General features: G+C 42.8%; 2 protein-coding genes across 3 annotated transcripts in view; both read left to right on the plus strand.

Annotated features, from left to right (window-relative positions):
• The first annotated feature begins 2221 nt into the window (after positions 1 to 2221).
• On the plus strand, positions 2222 to 8075 carry sall4 (spalt-like transcription factor 4). Of its 2 annotated transcripts, none has more exons than XM_012853219.3 (4): positions 2222 to 2487; positions 4661 to 7105; positions 7196 to 7500; positions 7613 to 8075. In XM_012853219.3, the coding sequence occupies exons 1-4, from the start codon at positions 2421 to 2423 to the stop codon at positions 8048 to 8050; spliced, it is 3255 nt and encodes a 1084-aa protein (XP_012708673.2). In that variant the 5' UTR covers positions 2222 to 2420; the 3' UTR covers positions 8051 to 8075. The 2 variants fall into 2 exon arrangements, with proteins under 2 accessions (XP_012708673.2, XP_021166662.2); XM_021310987.2 differs by lacking the exon at positions 2222 to 2487 and adding an exon at positions 2641 to 2819.
• Positions 8076 to 14085: 6010 nt separating this feature from the next.
• LOC105918202 (probable phospholipid-transporting ATPase IIA) overlaps positions 14086 to 20453 on the plus strand; it is a 54199-nt gene continuing 47831 nt past the window's right edge. Inside the window, exon 1 of the mRNA XM_012853231.3 lies at positions 14086 to 14153. Coding sequence (XP_012708685.2) covers positions 14086 to 14153 — 68 coding nt within the window. The remainder of the gene's footprint in view (positions 14154 to 20453) is intronic.

Below are 20453 nucleotides of genomic sequence, written 5' to 3' on the forward strand. Positions count from 1 at the left end.
GCGGAGAAACTGATACCTGTTAAAATGTTGTCATATTTTGTCACAATTCGTCAAATTTTAGTGATCTGTGGGTGGATTTCATATAGTAAACAGACACAAAATGGTGCACGATTGTGAAGTGGAAGGAAAATAAAACGTGATACATGCTTGAATTTTTTTTTTCTTACAATTAAACATGTTGAAAGTGCTTGGTGTGTTTGTAGTCAGTCAGTCAGTCACAACTGATTCAGTACTTTACAAAACAACCTTGTTCTGCAATAAAGCTGTCAGACATTTTGGAGACATCTCGGCCAGCTTTCCAGGTCTACAGACGGAATTTTCTGCCTATTACTCTTTATGAAATAGCTGAAGATCTACAAGATCAGATGGGTGTTGTCTGTAAGCAATGTTCAAGCCTTGCTACAGTCTCTAATGGATGAAACTCTGGCCTTTAACTAGGCCATTCTTGAATATGTTTCATTCAGCGTCATTGTCCTGCTGAACGGTAAACGTCGAAGTCTTTTGCCGCCTCTAACATGTTTTTCTTCTGTATTATCCTGCATTTATGGTCGATCCTTCAACTTAATCATCTTCCCCTGTTGTGATGAAAAGCATTCCCGCAGCATGATGAGGCCAACACCGTGTTTCGTCATGGATATGTGGTGTTTTGTGGGATGTGCAGTATTAGTTTTCTTCCACACAAGATGTTTCTTGCCGTCATCAGAGTCCTCCTCAGAGCAGCTGAATTTATACGGCCATCGCTTTACAAACAGGTGGACTTGGGATATTCGGTGACTTCTCAGAGCAACTGGTTGCCCTGGATTTTGTTTCAGAGTAAAGGCCTTGAATACCAATTAGCACTACAGGTTTTAGAGTTTCATCTGTTAGAAAACAACGTAATCTTCTCAGAGTTAGGTCCTGCTTTGTGTTGGCCATCAATTAAAATCCCAACAAAGTGAAGTTTAATGTTTGTCACAACTCAACACGAGAAAGGCTTCATGCAGTGGACTGGATCTTTAAATGTTTTGGAGAGAAGCACAGAGACTTTTTAGACTAGGACTCAGACAGACTATTGTCATTCAACTAAACACACAGCAAAAAAGGGAACTAAAGATAAGTCAAACTTTCTTGAAAATATAATATTTGCCCTTGCTTTGAGCAGGCAAGTTTAAATTATCTGCCAACGGAATGAGTTTTTTTTTGCACTTAAAATAGGAATAACTCAGTTGCAGCATCTTATTTCAAGCGTAATATTGCTAATTATCTTATTTTAGCGGTCAAAATACTCATTCTATTGGCAGATAATCTTATTTATCTGTTCAAATCAAGGACAAACACACTCAATTCAAGGAAATTTGACTTACAATATACAATTGAGCAAAAATGTCATTGTAAATAGGCTCCGGGTAACAACTCAAGACAAAAGAGAGACATCGTGAATATAAGTATGTGCAATATATAATAATTCAAGTGTAAAGTAAAAAAATAGAGAAAAACAGAAACTAATTAATAATGTGACATTGCTCAGGAATGTAGCAGCAAATCAAAAAACACAAAACATATTTATGTACAGACAAGTTATGCGTTAGACAATATGATTAGTGCAAATATTGGTGGCAGCAGGATGCATTGCAACAATAGAAGGGCCATATGATGGTGCAAATTACTGAGTTACTCCCATGTAAAGTGACTCGTTTATATGGGGGGGGGGGGTATTGGGAGGTTAGCAGTCGCATTAAGATTGTGAAAGGTTTGTATTCTTTTCCACGTTTTCTTTAATCTACACACCATACCAAGTTGTGCGCATCCAGCTTTGGTTTCGGCGCATTTCCGGCCACCTTTTGGTGTGACTACTTCATAACCAAATGGTTGTGTCACGTTTCAGTGGGAGTGGGAGAACAACGATGAAGGTCTGGCTCTTTTTTTTTTTTTTTTTACGCTAGAACCAGCGAGACCCCCCCACACACACAAATTGGCCGATTGTTTTAGTTGCGTTCAGGGGAACCACTCGTGTCGACATTTACGCGCCATGAGCTGGGGACTGGATCCAGTAGAAGTCGCTCCACACAGTGATACAGTAGCCAACATATTTCAATGGGGGGGGGGGGGGGGGGGTGAAAAAAAAACCAAGAGCGAGAAGTTGAATATGATTAACCCTGCCTCCATCCCTCTGGCCCGGCCACTAGCGTGCCTCCCCACGCCCCCTTCGGCCACACCGCTCCGCGCATCAATAGGGAGCGGATTTGAATAACGTGGAAGCACTTGGACTGGAGCCAATCAGCTGTCAGGAGGCTGCGATAAATCGCAATGCATTATTGATAATAATAATCACGTTGACATGCGCATTTCCACTGGAGGGGGGCTAATTTTTCCAAGGCGAGGAATTTGTAGAAGAAGCGGAGGAAAATCGCCTGCGACTCTTTGCTCCTGATGGTCGCACCATGTCGAGGCGCAAGCAAGCCAAGCCGCAGCACATCAACTCTGACGAGCCTGGCTCCGTGGAAACGGGTGAGTTTTTACACGCGAGATGAGCCGAGGGGACAAACTGGACGCGTACACCCGTGGTTTTGCTGCTTTTTTGTGAAATATGTATATATATAAAAAAAAACAGATCCCCCTCTTTCTTTGCAAGCTTGTGGGGAGTTGGAGTTCATTTTCTCTCTTTTTTTTGGAAAAAAGAAAAAGAGAAACCTCGTCCTGTCGCACTTTGACCTGTTGCTGTCCCTTTGACTCGGTCGAGGTTGGCCTAAACTTAGTCGTGGGAAGAGTCACGCTGGAAACTAATTTTGAACCCACCCAGACGCGCACACAGGTGTCTTGCGACTTCAAAATGCAACACTGTAAGTTTTTTGTTTTTTAACTCTCTGAAGCGGCCAACTTTGTTTCGCTTGTAACTTCTTTTTTTTTTTTTTTTTTTTTGCGACCACCTGGGTAACACTGGAGTATTCCTGGCAAATGATGAATCCACGTTCATTAATTAATTAATCCACTTTAATTCGCATTCCGTCAAATTTCTCACCGGGTTGAGCTGCAAATGATGGCGTTTGGAGGATTTGGGGTTGGATTCATCTTAAATCTGTTTATATTTTTTTTCTTTTTTGAGGTTTTAATGCGCAGTTTCGCTCTTCCTCGTTGCGTTTTAACAGTTGCCAACGGTTGTGGTTTTGTTAGTTTAGAAGTCCAATATTCAGCCACTGTAGTCACGCTGTACGTCTGTATGACATAAACTCACACTTTCTGATATGTTTCATGCCCATAACTCAGACAAAGGTATCAAAAAAAAAAAACTGTAGGAAATGTGACTGTGGAGTAAGCTGACCTGTGGGCAATAAATCCCCCCAGTTTAATGCATGACTGTTTCCTTTAGTACATATGCGCAGAGGTGGGGGATGGAGCAGCAGTCGCTTTTTTTGTGGAGACTGGGTGGGGGTGCGTTTTTTTCCTCTCTCTCTCCTTTTTGGTGTTGCCATATGCAGCCTCCACAGCATGTGGCATTGTTATCTTTTTTTTTTTTTTAATACATGTATATCGATGAAACGGTGAAGTTGAGCCAGGATACGTTTGGAAAGGCGCAGTTGCTGCGGAGTTTGGCGTTACTGGAGAATTTGTGCGCAGCTCTCATTCATGTCGAGCCTGACCTCGTGTCAGATCCCAGTAAAGGTGATCAGATACAGGTCATGCCTCGACAACTGCTAAACTGCTGCTCCTTTCCATTAAATCTGCTTAATAATGGAGACCTTTTTGCTGTGTTCATATATTAGCACATATACTGTTTATATATATATATATATATATATATATATATATATATATATATATATATATATATATATATATATATATATATATATATATATATATATATATATATATATATATATATATATATATACACTTTTTATTTGTTACAGCTGAAAAAGGTGCTCCAACAGTATATTGGGGGCAGCCACATTTACCATATCCTACATATAATGCAGTTTGCTCCCCCCCACCCACACACACCTCTTCCTTGACACCGCTTCAGTGCCTCCTGGTGAGCAATTAACAAGGCCAAAAGTTTCCTTGGGCAAATGCAGACAGGTGGTCTGCCTCCTTTCTTTGGGGGGCATTTGCATTTAACAATACACCCAGTTGTGAAATGGCCTCTCAGTCAACAGGCAAATTAAAATGCACCCTTTTTAAGAAACCACCCTTCTTTCTTAGGGTGTAAAAATGCTGCTAATGGCATCATAAATGCACACTAGATAGGTTGGATATTCTTCTTTTTGTAGAGCAAAACAAAAAATAAATATTTTGGAATTAGAAATGAGCCCAAACATAAAGATTTTTCTAGCACTTTTAATTTAGGAAGAGGGGGAGGAAACCATACATGACAACAGTCTCCTGCTCCTTTGTCTTTTAGGCTCTTTATCAAAGGTGGATGATTGCCCTCTGCTGGCCTTGTGGACACTAGGAAATGTAGTTACTGACAGACAGAGGCAATAATTAATTTATCATCTTGACCTCAAGTTTGAGATTTTGTTTCCTGTAATAATTATTGACCACTCTTTTTTTCTGAAATTGTAAACTTGTTTAGTTGCTTTTAGTTTTCTTTTGGGATTAACAGTTTTTTTTGTTCTGTTTTTACTAAATTGCCAAACAATCACATTCATGTGAATCTCACCTTTTTCTACTTTTTAAGGGATTCCTCGGGATGATCAAGCGGAGGATGCAGGCGATGATGTGAAGAGGTTGAGGCTGGATGGAACCAGAGTCTGCGGCAAGTGTTGTGCCGAATACTTTGATGAAGCCGAGTTTCTGGAGCACGAAAAAAATTGCCCCAAAAGTCAGCAAGTCGTCATCATGAAAGAGGGAGACTGCGACGAGGTGCCCGAGGGATATTCTCAAGGGTCTCCTGAGGACCTGAAGAGTGACCATGATGACGGTCAGTCCAGTAACCATTCCAATACAGACCAGCAGGACCGGGCGGAGGAAGAGTCCAGCATGAACGCGGAGGACTCGGGACACCAGGATCAAGGAGCGACGTCTTCTAGTCCTGCGAGAGCTTTCCAGCCTTCACCTAAAATCCAAGATTCAAACGTCACCCTTCAAACCCTGCCCGACACTAAAGTGGCTGTCTCCCAGCATTCTTCGAATTCGTCCCAGGCCTCGCCGCAGGACGTCCTCCAAGCTATCCCCATCATCTTGGAACAGCTAGTGTGCCTTCAGCAGCAGCAGCTGCAGCAAATCCAGCTCACAGAACAGATTAGAATCCAGGTCGCCATGATGGCCCCGCAGGGTCTGCAGCCGTCGGCCGGCACAGCGATGGATCCCCTCAAAGCTCTTGGTGCACACCTGTCTCAACAGCTGTCTGCGGCGGCCGCTCTGATAGGTAAGAGGACCGGCAGCCAGAGTCTTTCCATGGAGTCAGGAAAACAAGGTAAACTACCTCTCCCCACTGGACTTCCCAACTCTCTGGGTTCAGGACTGGGGTCGCTGGCCTCTAAAACTGACATTTTGAAGGGTGTTCCAGATCTGGTGAGCCGTTTACCGGCACTACTCCCCCAGTCACCGGGTGTCATGGGTTACCCTAGCCCCTTCAATGGCATCCAACCGGGGAGCGACTCTTCTAAGAAGCTGAAAGCGAAGATGCTGTCCCTGCCACCAGAGTCAAAGAACGGCGAGTCGCTGTACAAGCACAAGTGCAAATACTGTGGAAAGACCTTTGGCAACGACAGCGCCCTCCAGATTCACCTGCGTTCTCACACCGGAGAGAGGCCTTTCAAGTGCAACATCTGTGGAAACCGCTTCACAACCAAAGGAAACCTCAAAGTGCATTTCCAAAGACATAAAGATAAATACCCTAACATCAGTATGAATCCCCATCCTGTACCTGAGCATCTTGACAGTATTCCCACCAGCAGCGGCATTCCCTTTGGCATGTCCGTGCCCATCGACGAGTCGAATTTGATTGAAGTCAAGCCTGTCCTGAGCCACCCAGCAGCTGGCTTCCATCCGCAGTCCATTCCAGGATTCAAGCCCAAGTTTGAGGGCTTCGGGAGCGACCCGTTCTCTCAGAAGCCTTCCCCGTCGACGAGTGACGGCTCCCCGTCCGTTTCCGCGGTGTTCGGACGAGACCCGGCACTGGATCCGCATCACAGGGAGGCTAAAGAACTGCTCGGCGCGTTCCACCACATGAACGGCGCGGCCCTTCCGGGAGAACCGAGCTCCGGGACGGCGAAGCTTCAGCAAATGGTGGACGGCCTGGAAAAGAGGACCAACGATCCCAACGAGTGCGTGATCTGCCACAGGGTGCTAAGTTGCCAGAGCTCGCTGAAAATGCATTACCGCACGCACACCGGCGAAAGGCCGTACAAGTGCAAGATCTGCGGCCGTGCCTTCTCCACGAAGGGGAACCTCAAGGCTCACTACGGAGTGCACCGGGCCAACACTCCCCTCAAAATGCAACACTCGTGTCCCATCTGCCAGAAGAAGTTCACCAACGCCGTCGTTCTGCAGCAGCACATCCGTATGCACATGGGCGGGCAGATCCCCAACACTCCCATGCCAGAAAGCCAGTATGACGCAGCAGAAGCAATGGAGCCGTCCCTCCCGGAGAAGACGATGGAACACGGTGGCGTCGAAGGGACCGCGGAAGGTCCCGAACCAGAGCTCAACCCCCAGAAGCTGAGCGACTCCTTAAACGCTCTCCCGCCTGCCAGTGAAGAGCAGCAGCAGCAGCCTCAGACGCTCGCGGCGCCGCCACCGTTTTCCAGCCTCGACGTCCTGAAGAACCTCACCTCCGCTCTGGCCCTGAAACGACAGAGCAGCACCGCCTCAGAAGGCGACGGGATGCCCAAAGGCTCGCCGCCAGGCCACAGGGAGCCCGAGTATCAGAACGGCCGCAGTCCCGCCGTCTCCGACTCGGCCGCGTCGTTTCGCTCCTCCTCTCCGCTGAACAACGCGAGCAGCAAGTCGCCCGGGTCAGCGGGCGACGAATCCGCCAACGGCCTGTCAAAGCAAGAGCCTGACGGAGCTCAGGACGCGAGCGAGTCAAGTGGAGCTCTTGACCTCACGGCTTCAAGCAGCTTCAGCAGCAAAGTTATCAAAGAAGAACCCGGCATCCCGTTTACAAATGGGGACTACGGTGAGTTTTAATAGTTCTTTTGTTGCATATTGGAGGCTGTTGAATAGAAGTGTGTAGATCTATCTTTTTTTTTTTTTTTCCTGTACATAGCTCCCAGCAACATACCTTTTATGAAAATGCCTCCGAGTTTGGGTAGCCTGGAGATGAAGATTCCGGCCGAGAATCCTTTGGGCCCTCATGGATTGTTCAGCTCCCAAATGCCTCAGGGAACAGCGATACCCTCGTCTCTCTCCAGCGCACCTCGGCGGTCCACCAAGCAGCATATATGTAACGCCTGTGGCAAGAACTTCTCGTCGGCCAGCGCATTGCAGATCCACGAGCGCACGCACACGGGGGAGAAGCCCTTCGCTTGCAACATCTGCGGCAGGGCTTTCACCACCAAGGGAAACCTGAAGGTGAGTCTTCACACAGTTTGGGGGGGATTGCTGAGGTTTTGTATGGTGTCACGACGGTCAGCGTTGCAACATCGCTTTAACACATTTTTATAAAATTTTTTTTTTTTTAAAGGTACACATCGGCACCCATATGTGGAACAACTCTTCCCGCCGTGGCCAGCGCCTTTCCCTGGACAATCCCATGGCGATCATGGCGATCGGCCCCGAGGCCAAGATCCTCCCAGAAATGATGCAGGCGCCCAAAGATCTGGGCGCGCCGCAGCTGAGCTTCGACCCCTCCATCTGGAACCAGTATTCTGCCGCCGCCTTCACCGGCGGCTTGACCATGAAGACCAATGAAATTTCAGTCATTCAGGGGGGCGGCATCCCGCTGCCCGGGAGCCCCGGCGGGGGGCCGCTGATCGGATCCACCGGAGGCCTCTTGAAGATGGATGGATCGCACTCCGGCTTGCCAGCCACCATGGCTGAGATAGAAAAGAACAGCTCAGAAGGCGTACCAAAGTCACAGTTTCCCCATTTCATGGAAGAGGGCAAAATTGCTGTTAATTAGTTGTTGTTGTTTTTTTTTTTGTATCACCAGGTAACCCCCCCCCCACCCCCTTACCAGCGCCTGCTCAGTCTGTGAATGTCATATTTTTGAATGAGGTACAATCAATGTTCAAACAAATCATTGCAGAATTCCACCTAGATTGGTTGAGATTCTTTTTTTTTTTTTACATCAATTTTCCAGAAGTTCTCCCCCTCTCTCCTGATCTCAATGATGCTTGAGTGTTAAAATTAACTTGATTAACTACTACTGTAGGATGTTTTTGTTTTTTTTATATACGAACATAAATGCGGGTATTTTCTCATGTGACCTTTTTGTTTGTTTTGCTGTCTATCCAGAAGTTTGAATGTATAACTTACTTGAAAACTGCTTTAACTCGGACTGTCTCCTTAGGAACTTCTTGAAGGAATCTAACTTTTGTAGGAAAAGTGAAAGGGCATGAATTTTAAGGTCTGACCAGGCAGGACATGGTCTCAGTGTTTAGAATCGATGCTAAGGTTAACTGTATGTGTCATTTAAGACTACTTTCCCTTTTGTGTGCGTGCCATGGGTTTTATGACGATGTACTTTTTTTTTTTTTTCTAGTGATAGTTGTCATCAGCTATTGTCATTGTGAAGGGGCTTTTGATCCGATTAGCTTTCATATCAAATCAAAGTTCTGCAGTTTTTTAGATTGTGGATTATTAATGCATTTTTATTGTATTAGCGCCGAGACACAGTTGTTGATTACGCATGCCTGTTTAAGTGCCTGATCTGAATTAAACCTGCATTCTTTTTTATGGCACTGTTGGATTGTTACGAATACTCTTATTAGACTGAAAAGAAATGGTGTTTTTTTTTTTTTTTTTCCCCCATGTCATGTGGCATACATTTCACATTTCCAAAAGTTTCGTTCATAGTTTACGCAAGTCGGTTCTATACCCATACACTCGGCTTTGAAACTTAGAGGCACGCTTAGTGGGCCGAGCTCAGAAGGCTGTCGCACGCTTGGTGCCGTCATGCCTGCACTTTATTTCAGGTTCTAATTGCTTTACATTTCACTGCTTTTACTGTACTTGAGTGAAGAGGCGTCGACCTTTTCTTCCTGCCACATTGATTCAAACTAACAGTCTAGATTTGTCTTTTTTTTTTCTCTCTTTCTTCTTGGTAGTCTTATCAGTTTGTAGCAGAATTTATTTATTTATGATATGAAATGCTTGAGTTTAGGGGTTTCTACCTCATTTCGATATTGGTTGTCCCTCAGTGCCCCTCACACTCAATGCAATGTTCTGTATATTTTCTTCCTGTGTGTTTGTTTGTGTGTGTGTGTGTATGTGTGCTATGGAAATTCTTCATTCTCAACCTGCTGAGTTGAACAGTCATGAATGTATCACTGGACACTTTACACAACTCAGCCTGGTTCCGACTACTTTTGTAGGCTCCTGCTGTTCATTCCTTTATCGATATGCATTTGCCAAGTTGTGCCTTTTTTAAGTAACCCATGTCAAACCTGTTCTCGAGTTGCCTCCGCAGTTCAAGCAACGTGGAGCCAATTTGATCCTGTTTACAGTGTAAATGTGTTTTTTGTTTTTTTCCCCTAAGGTTTCTTTGAGCTTAATGTTTTCTGATTTTGGAAGAATAAAATCAGGGTGACTTTTTTTTGACATTTTTCCTGTCCTCCTTTTACAAAGTTAGCTATACCCGTTTATTTCTTCGGTCCAAGATTTCCCCTCCAATCACGACCACCGTTCGCGCAAATCCCTAATTTACATCGATTCACCTTCAGAGGGCTAGTGAAATCTTTTCTCCTAATTCTCATTTCCCACCACCATTAATCCAGCGGCATTTTGCATTCTCAACGAAAACCCATTTGCATCCATAACCAAAGCATGCAGTCCATTTCATGTCAACTGTACACTGGCCACTTCCTCTGCAGTTTTTTAAATGATGCAATCATTTGCATAATTGACCTTTAAAGGAACCGAGCAAGTCTTGTGGGCGAGTGCCAGGGGGACTTTAGAAATGATGTTGCCTGTACAAACATTGGATCAATTCAGCTGTCAGGATCTTTAGAAATTTGTGCTGTGGATACTATTCCCTTTTTTTTCCCCTTCCAAAGAACAATTGCTCTGTTTCCAAGATGGGTCGTATAAACTGCGAAGTCTTATTAAAAGAAAATCCAAATTGACCAGGGCGTGCAAACAAAAGTAAAGAAGAATGACCGGGTGTCATGCATAGCTGAAACATTATACAGGATATAATCGTGAAAGCCAACGCTGATTTCCATAGTGGTGGCTTCCTAAATCACGATAACAAAGGCTAGTTCGCCTCTGCAAATGTCACAACACTGAGGCCAAAGTTGTGGCATGCAAATTGAATTATTGTAGGCATTACTCTCTATACAAATGGTGCATTTTGCAACAAAAGTGTTGAATCACCCAGTGTCTCATTTACATCAAGAAATGCACCTGTTGCTTTGTGGATTTATAATTAATGCTGAGGGTGTTCAACAATACAGCCAACCACCTTCGTGCCACAGCTACACCGGACCGATCCGGGGCCCAGCCCCTAGTTCTCTGTAGCCGCTGAACATTGGAGCTTTTAACACACTGAAATATTTTAAGAATGTCCAACCGCAGAATATTTTCCATCCCTTTGAACTTATTCACATTTTATGTTACACCCACAAACTCAAATCAATGATTTTAATAAGATTTTATGTGTTGGACCAACACAAAGTAGTGTACAATTGTGAAATGGAAGGAAAGTTATGCGTGGCATGGAAGAACCTTTTACAGCTGCGTGTCCATTGGGTTCATGCACCTACAGAGAAATGTCACCCATCTGTCTCTGCAAACCTCCCAGGTTCAGTCCAACTGGGTGAAAAGAGTTTGTGAACTGAAATTTGGAAGCATTGCTACAAATCCTCAGTTGAATTTAGCAGGCACTAAATCCTCCCATTTTAGTTTTGGCTTTATGTTTTGGCTTTTTAGCTGCTTTAACCTCTAAATGGTTGCTTCCAGGAATGCCCGTCATTTAGCTCAGTCCATCTATTCATCGACTCTCGCCTTCTTTCAAGTTCTTGCAGCAAGATGCTTCCATTAGCTATCGTTTCCAGTGGGGATAGTCTGCTCAGGGTGTTGTGCAAAGTTACTTTTGACAACAAAAATACATAATAAAAACAACCTAACAGTGTCTATAGTCTCATTCCTAGCTCCTATTTTCGTTTTCCGAGACAAATGGCATGCAACATTTACACCAAAATTATGAATGAGGGGAATTGTGGCCTAATATTTATACTGTGTTCCACTTGCAGCCGAGACTCGGAAATTGGGACTTCCGATTGGAAGAGTTAACTGGAACAGTCGGACTTCCGATTGGAAAGTTGGAGAAATTTTCTAACGCCGGGCTCACACTGAACACGGTGCAGATACGGTGCAGGCGCTGCAAGGAAACCAAATCCCTCAAATCAGCGTGTACACTCAGTACACAAGACAGGAGAAAGTTCAGGTGAATTTCAGAATAAAATCACCACAAAACGGCAACACAGAAAAGTGAGGAAACAGAGGGGCTTTTGGGGGATGAATTTGGATATTCATGCCCATGGATTACCAGGTTTTGCTCTAGAAAACGAAAACCATATAGCTTAGTGAGGGACAGCAACAAAATGTAATACATGAAATTCTGTTCTCGTGAGCGCCCTTTTTTGTAGCTGGAGCCGCAGCTGGCCACTGTGTCCCTAGGAACAGTGTGAGTGGGGGTTTGCTGCAAGCTCACACTGGATCAGGACCGGCCCCTGTGCCGGAGTCCGTGTGGGCCCCGTGTTAGGCCGATTATCGGATCCAATATGGCAGCTCCTCGCATCGACAATGGTAACCTGTGATGAAAACTTGTTTATTTTACAAGACACAGTTGTAAGAGTGCATCCAAAACCAATGCGGGTGCAACTTTGACCCGGACAAATTGAAAGTGGTGTTTGCCTGTGGAAAGTACAGCTTTTAACGAGATTCATATGAGGTAGTACGAATAAAACAACAGCTTTTCTGGTCATCTCCATATTGGAACCCTGACGTGTTGTTTGTTGGAATCCCAACTTCTCCAACTGCGTTCACAGGAACGCTGTTAGCTTGGGTGCTACGCTATTCCCAACTTCTGAGATAAATGGCACGCAGCATTAGACCAAGGTGCTTGCGTCCTGGAGAGGCTGCAAGTTCCTCGGTTCGTATCCCACAGCCTGTGGTTACTGGGCTCTTGAGAAGTTTAACTTTCTCATACAGGAAATGTTGATCTGGTTGTACCAAATCTGACAGTAGCTCAAAGAGCATTCTTGACCATGCCTCTGACCGTTGCATCCTTTAATAAGCTGAAGCTTATCAGAAAATACCTTTGTTCTATGAACAATGATCGTTTGACCCAGTTAGCAGTGATCTCTATCGAAAACAGTAGCACGCTTTATTCCATTTGATACCATCCTTGATAAATTGCTGAATGCAAAGGCACGATTTATAGTTGACATTCTGACGTAGAGTACGAGCTGTTGTTCCGAAACCATAATTACATATTCCCCACAACAACTTCTTTGTTGTTGTTTTTGACTGAGCTGATCGCGTTCTATGATATTGTTGTATTTTATAAATCAATGAATGAGTAAGACTTATACACGTAAAAAAACAAAAAAAAAAAACTGGGGCTGGTTGTGTTGTGTGCCTGTAACGTGTCTGCATACCCCTCTGAAGACAGGCTGTTGCACCCCTGCCCACAGGATGCCACACAGGGTCCCTGAGCAGGACGAGTGCCACACAGTAGCAGCCCACACACACACACACATATATATATGTATATATATATATATATATATATATATATATATATATATATATATATATATACTGCTCAAAAAAATAATGGGAACACTTGGGATTCACATTGTGTTGTTTAAGTGTTCCCTTTATTTTTTTTTTAGAAGTATATAAGAGAGAAACAATTGCCTTCGGGATCACTAAAGTATATATGCATTGATAAAGAATAGATTCAGTACTTTGGTGTAAACTGTTCAACTATAACTCTGCCTGTATGCTTAGGGTTATTATCTAGATAGATAGATAGATAGATAGATAGATAGATAGATAGATAGATAGATAGATAGATAGATAGATAGATAGATAGATAGATACATAGATACATACATAGATACATACATAGATAGATAGACAGATAGATAGATAGATAGATAGATAGATAGATAGATAGATAGATAGATAGATAGATAGATAGATAGATAGATAGATACATACATACATACATAGATACATAGATAGATACATAGATAGATACATAGATAGATACATAGATAGATAGATAGATAGATAGATAGATAGATAGATAGATACTTTATTGATCCTCTCCCTGTAGCTCTACGCTTCTCCAGGAGTGAATGCTGCTTGTCGGGACTTTGGAAGCAATCAATTGGTTCCCTTATATAGGACATTTTTGACCAAACTGTATAAATTCAGGTATCCCAAAAGCTCACTGGAAATCCAACTACTAGAAGATGGACTCAAGTCCAAGTTGTACATCCTCTAACTAGGTTTTCTTCTAGGACCGCAGTGTTTAACTCCCATTTTTCCAGTTTCCGTCTGTCCCCTACTACTGAAGACACGACTCCCCACATCATGATGCTGCCACTACCTTGTTTCACAGTGGGTTGTGTTGGAAATTATGTTTAGTGGTTTTTTTTTCTTTCTAAAAGAAAGATGAAAACTATTAATCCCTCTAAATCACTAGCCTGTTTTTGAGCTTCCTTCTGAGAAGCTAAGCGTTTTAATTTTTAAATAGCTTTATGAATATAGTGACATTTTCTCCTTCCGCCCAGGGCAGACGGCCGTCTGTCCCCACACATCCGCAGCGCCCCTGTCCCAGCCCAGCACCGCCGACCTGCTGACTGTGTGTGGAGGCGTCCCGTCTGAGTGACAGCCCGCAGCCTCCGCCCAGGCCACAACCGCTACGGCTGAAACACGCTGACTTCTCCCGGCTCCGACCCGCCGCCGTGGGCTGCAGGAATGACCGACAGTATCCCCCTGCAGCCCGTGAGGCGACAGAAGAGGCACGACGGCAAACACAGGAACGGGTAAGGGCGCCGGGGCAACACCGGGACGTTAATTGTGTGTGTGTGTTACTGTTTTTTTGTTGTTGTTGCTCGTGGGGTTGTGCCGTTGCTCGTCGGCCGTGGACTTGTTTATACCCCCCCGCGTCGGCGGCGTAGGCGACCCCGTAGCTAAAGCGGCGGTGGTGTTTGTGTTTTTAACGGTTAAAAGCGGCTAACAGGCTCGCGAGCGCTTGTCTCGGTTCGCCGTTGCACTTTAACGGCTAGCGTTAGCTAAGCTCCGGGAGACATCCTTGTTCCGGGGTCTAGCGGCAAGTGCATTTGACGCCCAGGTCAATATTTGCCCGACCAAACACGACTCCGGTGCCGCTAAAGACCAGGAAACGGGCATAAGTGGCACTAAACGGTGTCTTCAGCTCACTGCCCAGCGGGTCTTTTCTTCTTCGGGTTGTTTTTTTGTCGTAGCGCATCTAAAAAAAAAAAAAAAAAAAAGGGCAGGCCCCATTACTGATGATGGAGAAGCAGGAGGCAGTGCTGACATGATGGCCACAGACTGATGGGCTCGCCAGGGTGGTTCATTTGAGCTAGTTCCCATAATTATGATTAAAAACTTGCAAAAACGATGCAAACGAGCCCCAGCCATGGACAAATGTTGCGTTGAAAGCAGGGCTCGGCAAAATCTACAACCCTAAGAGCCTTTTTTTGACCTTCAGTTAAGCTAAACATTGTCATTGTTATATTATATTGCCACAAATGCAACTATGAATCTTCAAAAAATTGTCTTTTATTTTTACATATTGGAGGGAATCTGTGTAGACTTTAAAATTAAAGAACAATAAATGCTTTTTTTTTTAGGCTCAGCACATTTTGATTTAATTTTTTTAGAGAACACAGGGCCAAAAAACGCACATAGTTTGCAACCTATTGGTGGAACAAAAATACTTCACATTAAGACAATTAAACATTTTTTGCTGTGAGCCTGTGTTGCCAAATCTGACTGACATTTTCCAGCCCAAAACAGACGTAAAACCCACCCAGATCACAACCTCTCTTGAACTCATGTTGAATGCGTTGAATTATTATATTAAACACACAACTGTTACACAAATGATAATGAATATGCCATTAGCAAACACTTAAACAAAAACAATACTAGTACTAGTATCCCTACTAAATGTGTTATCAGGCAACCGAATAACCTACACAAAAAGACGAGTTTCCCAATCATAGAAGCAGCCATTAAACAAGTTGATCAGTTGACGTCTTATTGGGGAACTTACAATTGACCAATACCATTTAACCAACCTCTATTAATCATTGATGGTGGCAGGTTTGACAGATTTATAGACATTTCAAAATAAATTAACTAATAAAATGTGCAAGATTTTACTTAATGGCAACTATTTTGATAGAATTTTCCAATTAATGCTTCCTAAAAACCTGTCAAATGTTGTGAAATGCAGCCCAAATTTTAACAACCGGCCCCCAAACCATATTTTCCCAGCCCCCCTTTTTTTAAAAGAAGCCCACTTGGGCGGAAACCCACCCAATCTGGCAACGCTGCTTGCAGTTCTCTACTTGTTCTGGACACATCATCTGGGCAGAACCTTTTTCTCTCAGGGTGTCCCGACAGCTGTTGTGTGATGAGGGTTGCCAGGTCTGACAGTTTCCAGCCCAAACACAACATAAAACCTGCTCAATTAAAAACAAACGACAACAAAACAGCTAACAGCTAGCGCATTAGCTTATTGACACAGGGAGGTTTTCTCCCAGGCAGGAACTTTAATGTCGCTCTCCAACATCGAGGCATTTCAAATAAACAAGCGAAGCTTAGCCTAGGGGTGAACAATAGTTCAATATCAATATTGCGATATAACTTTATTCAGTAAAGGTGATATGACATTTCCAATATTTCAATATACATTGCAGTCTATGATTACAGCGTTTGTCACTGACGGTTATATGTAATTTTGTGGGGTTTTTTTAAGCAAATATTTCTAAAAAGTTATATTGGAGGAGTTTTAAAGTAGTTACTACTAATATTAAAGTAGTTTTAATGTTAATATTGGCTAAATAATTGTCATAGGTTTGTACAGGTATCTGTCGTGGGCAATCTTTGCAGTCTTTCTGAGGCTTTTATTTAGTTTATTTGATATCGTAATTATATTGTATCGACAGAAATTGCGTAACATATTGTCCAGCTAGCTTAGCCTGGCGGGGAGTGAGTAAAGCCTGGCAGCCCACCAGGCTTATAATACGCTGGAGGAAACCCTGTCTCCTTTATAAATAAAACAAAAAGGACCATTTCATGGTTCTTTTGGTCTCGAGACTACTTTTGAAGTCAGCTTCAACTGCCCCTGTGTTTCTCAAACTGGATCTGATAAAATGTCAAACAAATTCCTAAAACTATTGGCAATTTTCTTTTTTACAAAAAGAATAAAAACTCAAGAGAATAAATAAGCTACATTTAGTTTAGGATACTCTAGGTCAGGGGTCACCAACCTTTTTAAAACTGAGAGCTACTTCATTGGTGCTGTTTCATACGAAGGTCTACCTGTACTGACCTTGGTACTAAAGAGTCACAGCTCACCTTAACTTCTATGATTAAAAAGGAAGAGCAACTGCATAAAATAGCGTTTTAAATGCAGCTCACTGGAGGGTTGTGCTATTTTCTGAACAGGCCTGAGGGCACCACATGTGGTCCTGGGTGCCCACAGGCACCATGTTGGTGACCCCTGCTCTATATATTAAATCCAGGAATGATGAGTTTTAAATTTATTCAGACGCAAAAGATAAAAAATAAAAATGAAGCAATGAGATGGCCCTATACCAGTCCATGAATCAAAAGTCAATTTTAGATCAGCTGCTGCTGACGGTCCCTAAAACTAGGCTGAAGCTCAGAGGTAACAGAGCATTTGCTGCTGATGCTCCTAAGTTATGGAATAATTTACCACTGAGTATCAGACAGGCCTCCTCTTTTCCTGTTTTTAAATCTCTTTTTAAAAACGCACTTTTATTTCCTGGCTTTTAAAACACCCTGATCTTGTCGTGTATGGCATTTTAAAATACTCTTGCCGTGAACCTGGTTTTTAGCTTTTGATGTTGTGTGTATGTTTTTAACTTGTTTTTTTTTTTTTTTACATTTTCTTGTTTTAATGTTTTTTAAATGTGCTTTAGCAATAAAGCTGATTAATTCATCCTACATAATTTGTTACACCTACATATGATGAAACCCAAATAATTACTATTAAAGTAGTTTTAATGTTAATATTTTGCCCTCAAGAAATTAGAATCTGTAGAAGAGCCCTTTTACAGAGGCCTAAAACATTCAAGCTTACAGTCAACAATCACACCAGAAAAGGTTTATTTCAGCAGATGTGATGATTTTAATACATATTGGTAAAGATGTCGTTACCAAGGAGGTATGTCAGAGCAGCCTAGTGTTTCCACAGCTGTGTAGGCAGTAAAAGTGTGAAACGACTACAGACCGAACCCAGAGAGCGGTCCGCCGTGCGCCGGTCTGTGCTGCTGGGTTAGTACTGAGCCTGCAGGAAGATGCAGCTGAGTGAATGTTGAGTTCTGACCAGCAGTGTCTTCCTGACATTATCGGCATTCTAGGGAATCTTTCTCCAACACTGGCACAAGAAATCTGCATGGATCACCTGAACTGTCTCTGCTGGCTCTGGGTCAAGTTGCCCCTTGTCCAATACCCTACCCTCATTTTGTCATTCTCTACCCTTCCCACACATTTACTTGCACCAGGGCTGCACGATGCTTAAAAATCTCAGATATATCAGATGCAACACGTGCCTTTTTTCTTATGTCCTCTCTTTCTCCGCTGTTGCTCCATTACTCTCTGACCTTTTAGCATTTTGCGGCATGTCATTTGTGTCTGGTGTGAGCATCTTCTGCTGTGGCACTGGGTCCAACTGGCTTAAATATTGCATTAACAGTTAAAACGCAGGTTCATAACAGCTGCTACCATCCCAAACAGACCTTTTCGTTAAGAATACGGCACCTACTGATTTTGTGATGGAGACCATATTTGGGATGTATTGTGCAACCTTAACTTAAACCATGCTCTACCAATTTCTTAATTTAGGATTGTTTATGTATATCAGGAATTATGTAGATGGTCAAATAATTGTATGTAATTTTATATTGCGTCCATTCATTGTGGTTCTGATCCCCATTTGGGACAGCTGACTGGTCTGAAATATGAGACATTATGAGCTGTTATGAAACCAAAATAACTCTTGATGACTTCCTGTTGCTAGTTATTACTTATCGCGGTTAGATTACCACATTCCTTACTGCAGACTATAAGAAGAATCTAGAAATATGCCTTTAAATCAACAATTATCAAAGGTGTAGAAAATTCCCCCCTAGCAGGTATAAATTGATGCATGGTTGGTGACAAACGACAGATTTTATAGGATTTCTGTCCAGTAACGTGGAATTTGGCCGGGTTCAGGTGCAGAGCTGTGCCTGCTGCAAACGATGACGTCCAATCTGTATAATCTGACCCAATCTGTATAATCTGATTGAATTTGACTTTGGAAAGTGCCTTGAGATGACATGTTTCATGAATTGCCGCTAACTTATATATATACAATTGAATTGACCCCATTTTGGAACTGCCCAACTGTCTATATCTACAGTATTTTACGTAAAGGCTACGCGTTCTGTCGACAAGTTTATGGGAAAGTTTTTTTTTTTTTACCTGTGAGCCATCCAGGTAACTGATTGTGAAATTATCTTTAACGTCTGTATTTTGTTGGAAATGTGATAAAATGTGTCCTTGCATGGTGACAAGTGCACACATAAATAAGCCCACCACCACCGATGCTCCACTTAAATACTGATAACAATCAGTTCTGCTTTAAATGATGCTTTACATTATATAATGTGTGGGAAATTTTGCTCAAATGCACATTGTGAACGTGCAGATATGTGACAATAAAGTCTGTCCATGGTTAGCGGTGTTTTGCTGCGTCTATATGCTGTTTGATAGACTCTACCTAATGAAGCTGCTAAATTACATGTTACCAGAGATTTAATGCTGTGGGTTTGTTCTGACACCTCGGCACTAGGGCTGGGTGCAAAATCAATTTAATCTATTAATTTGAATTTACAATTTTTTTAAAGATTTTATTTTTGGAACATCGGCATTTTAATTTGCCAATGTACTCATTGGGCTTCCATGAAGGCAATAGCATACCATGCTGAATATATGTTTAGAATAGAAAAATATATTGTATATGGTTTTATTTTTACCATTAGTCTGAAGTTACACAAGGGAAGTGAAGCCTGTTCTTAGCTCACTGTGTAAAACCACTAGCAGCAAACATTTAGTTATATTTTGATTGTTTACAACAGCAGAGCCGCCATCTTGTTTTACAAACATGTTTCACACCTTTTATTGAGTTGTACATTGAATTCAGGTCCACTCCCAGACAAAATGCTTGACATAAAAGCAAGTTTATAAAATAATTTCTTTAATTTCTGTTTGTGAAACGAAAAGAAGGGGGAAAAATTGATTCATCGGATTTGGTATAATAAAATCTGAGATTCTATCTTTAAACCATATCGCTCAGCCTTACTTGACAGAGAAAAACATTGATGAGGCACTACGGTGTTGCATATTATCAGGCATTCAGGACGTGAAGGTAAGAAGTACTCTTCGAAGCCAACGGGACTTTTTCCAAGAGAAGTCGTCTAGATGTGTTCTACTCGAGCTTTGGATTGATTAGGCGAGGATTTCAGGGATTTCCTAAAAAATAAACGAGATTGTTGCACAACAGGGTTTAATGGCTGTCGATGTTCTACTCTGTTTGTCTTGTAGGGGTATGAGGAGTGCAAAGGAACTCCTTTAGCAGCATGGCTGATGAACGCCACTGTTTGCTATTCATTGAACTGTGAAAATGTGAAAAAACTTCATCATAATTCTCTTCTTATTCATATTTTGCTTATAGTCTGTGTCTTGAGTCTTTTACTGCTATTAGGTTACAGACGGGTGATCTGAGGTCATAAGTCGTTTGTTTTGGAAGAGCGTTGGGAATGACCTCCCTCCTGCAGATAAGGTTAATGTTTATTTCCACGACTCCTAGCTTAGTTCAGCGCTGCTCCTTCTGCATGTCTCTGGCTGCAGTAAGACGCACCTTCCCAACGGTTTATGATCACCGTCTCCCTGATTTGCACAGTTCCGAAGCTTTTCCGGTGGTACATATCAGGAAAAAAAGGCTAAAATAAATCCTTCTTACATTACAGTTAGACAGTCTCACACAGAAACATTCAGGAACATCTGGGAAGTCATCCTTGAGG

Source organism: Fundulus heteroclitus, chromosome 1 (genome assembly GCF_011125445.2).
Source record: "Fundulus heteroclitus isolate FHET01 chromosome 1, MU-UCD_Fhet_4.1, whole genome shotgun sequence".
In the NCBI taxonomy this organism is placed as follows: Eukaryota; Metazoa; Chordata; class Actinopteri; order Cyprinodontiformes; family Fundulidae; genus Fundulus; species Fundulus heteroclitus.

Coding starts and splice junctions, on each gene's coding strand:
- sall4 (XM_012853219.3), top strand. CDS start 2,421: ATGTCGAGGCGCAAGCAAGCCAAGCCGCAGCACATCAACTCTGACGAG. Junction 2,488..4,660: donor GCCTGGCTCCGTGGAAACGG/GTGAGTTTTTAC, acceptor CTACTTTTTAAG/GGATTCCTCGGGATGATCAA. Junction 7,106..7,195: donor GTTTACAAATGGGGACTACG/GTGAGTTTTAAT, acceptor TCCTGTACATAG/CTCCCAGCAACATACCTTTT.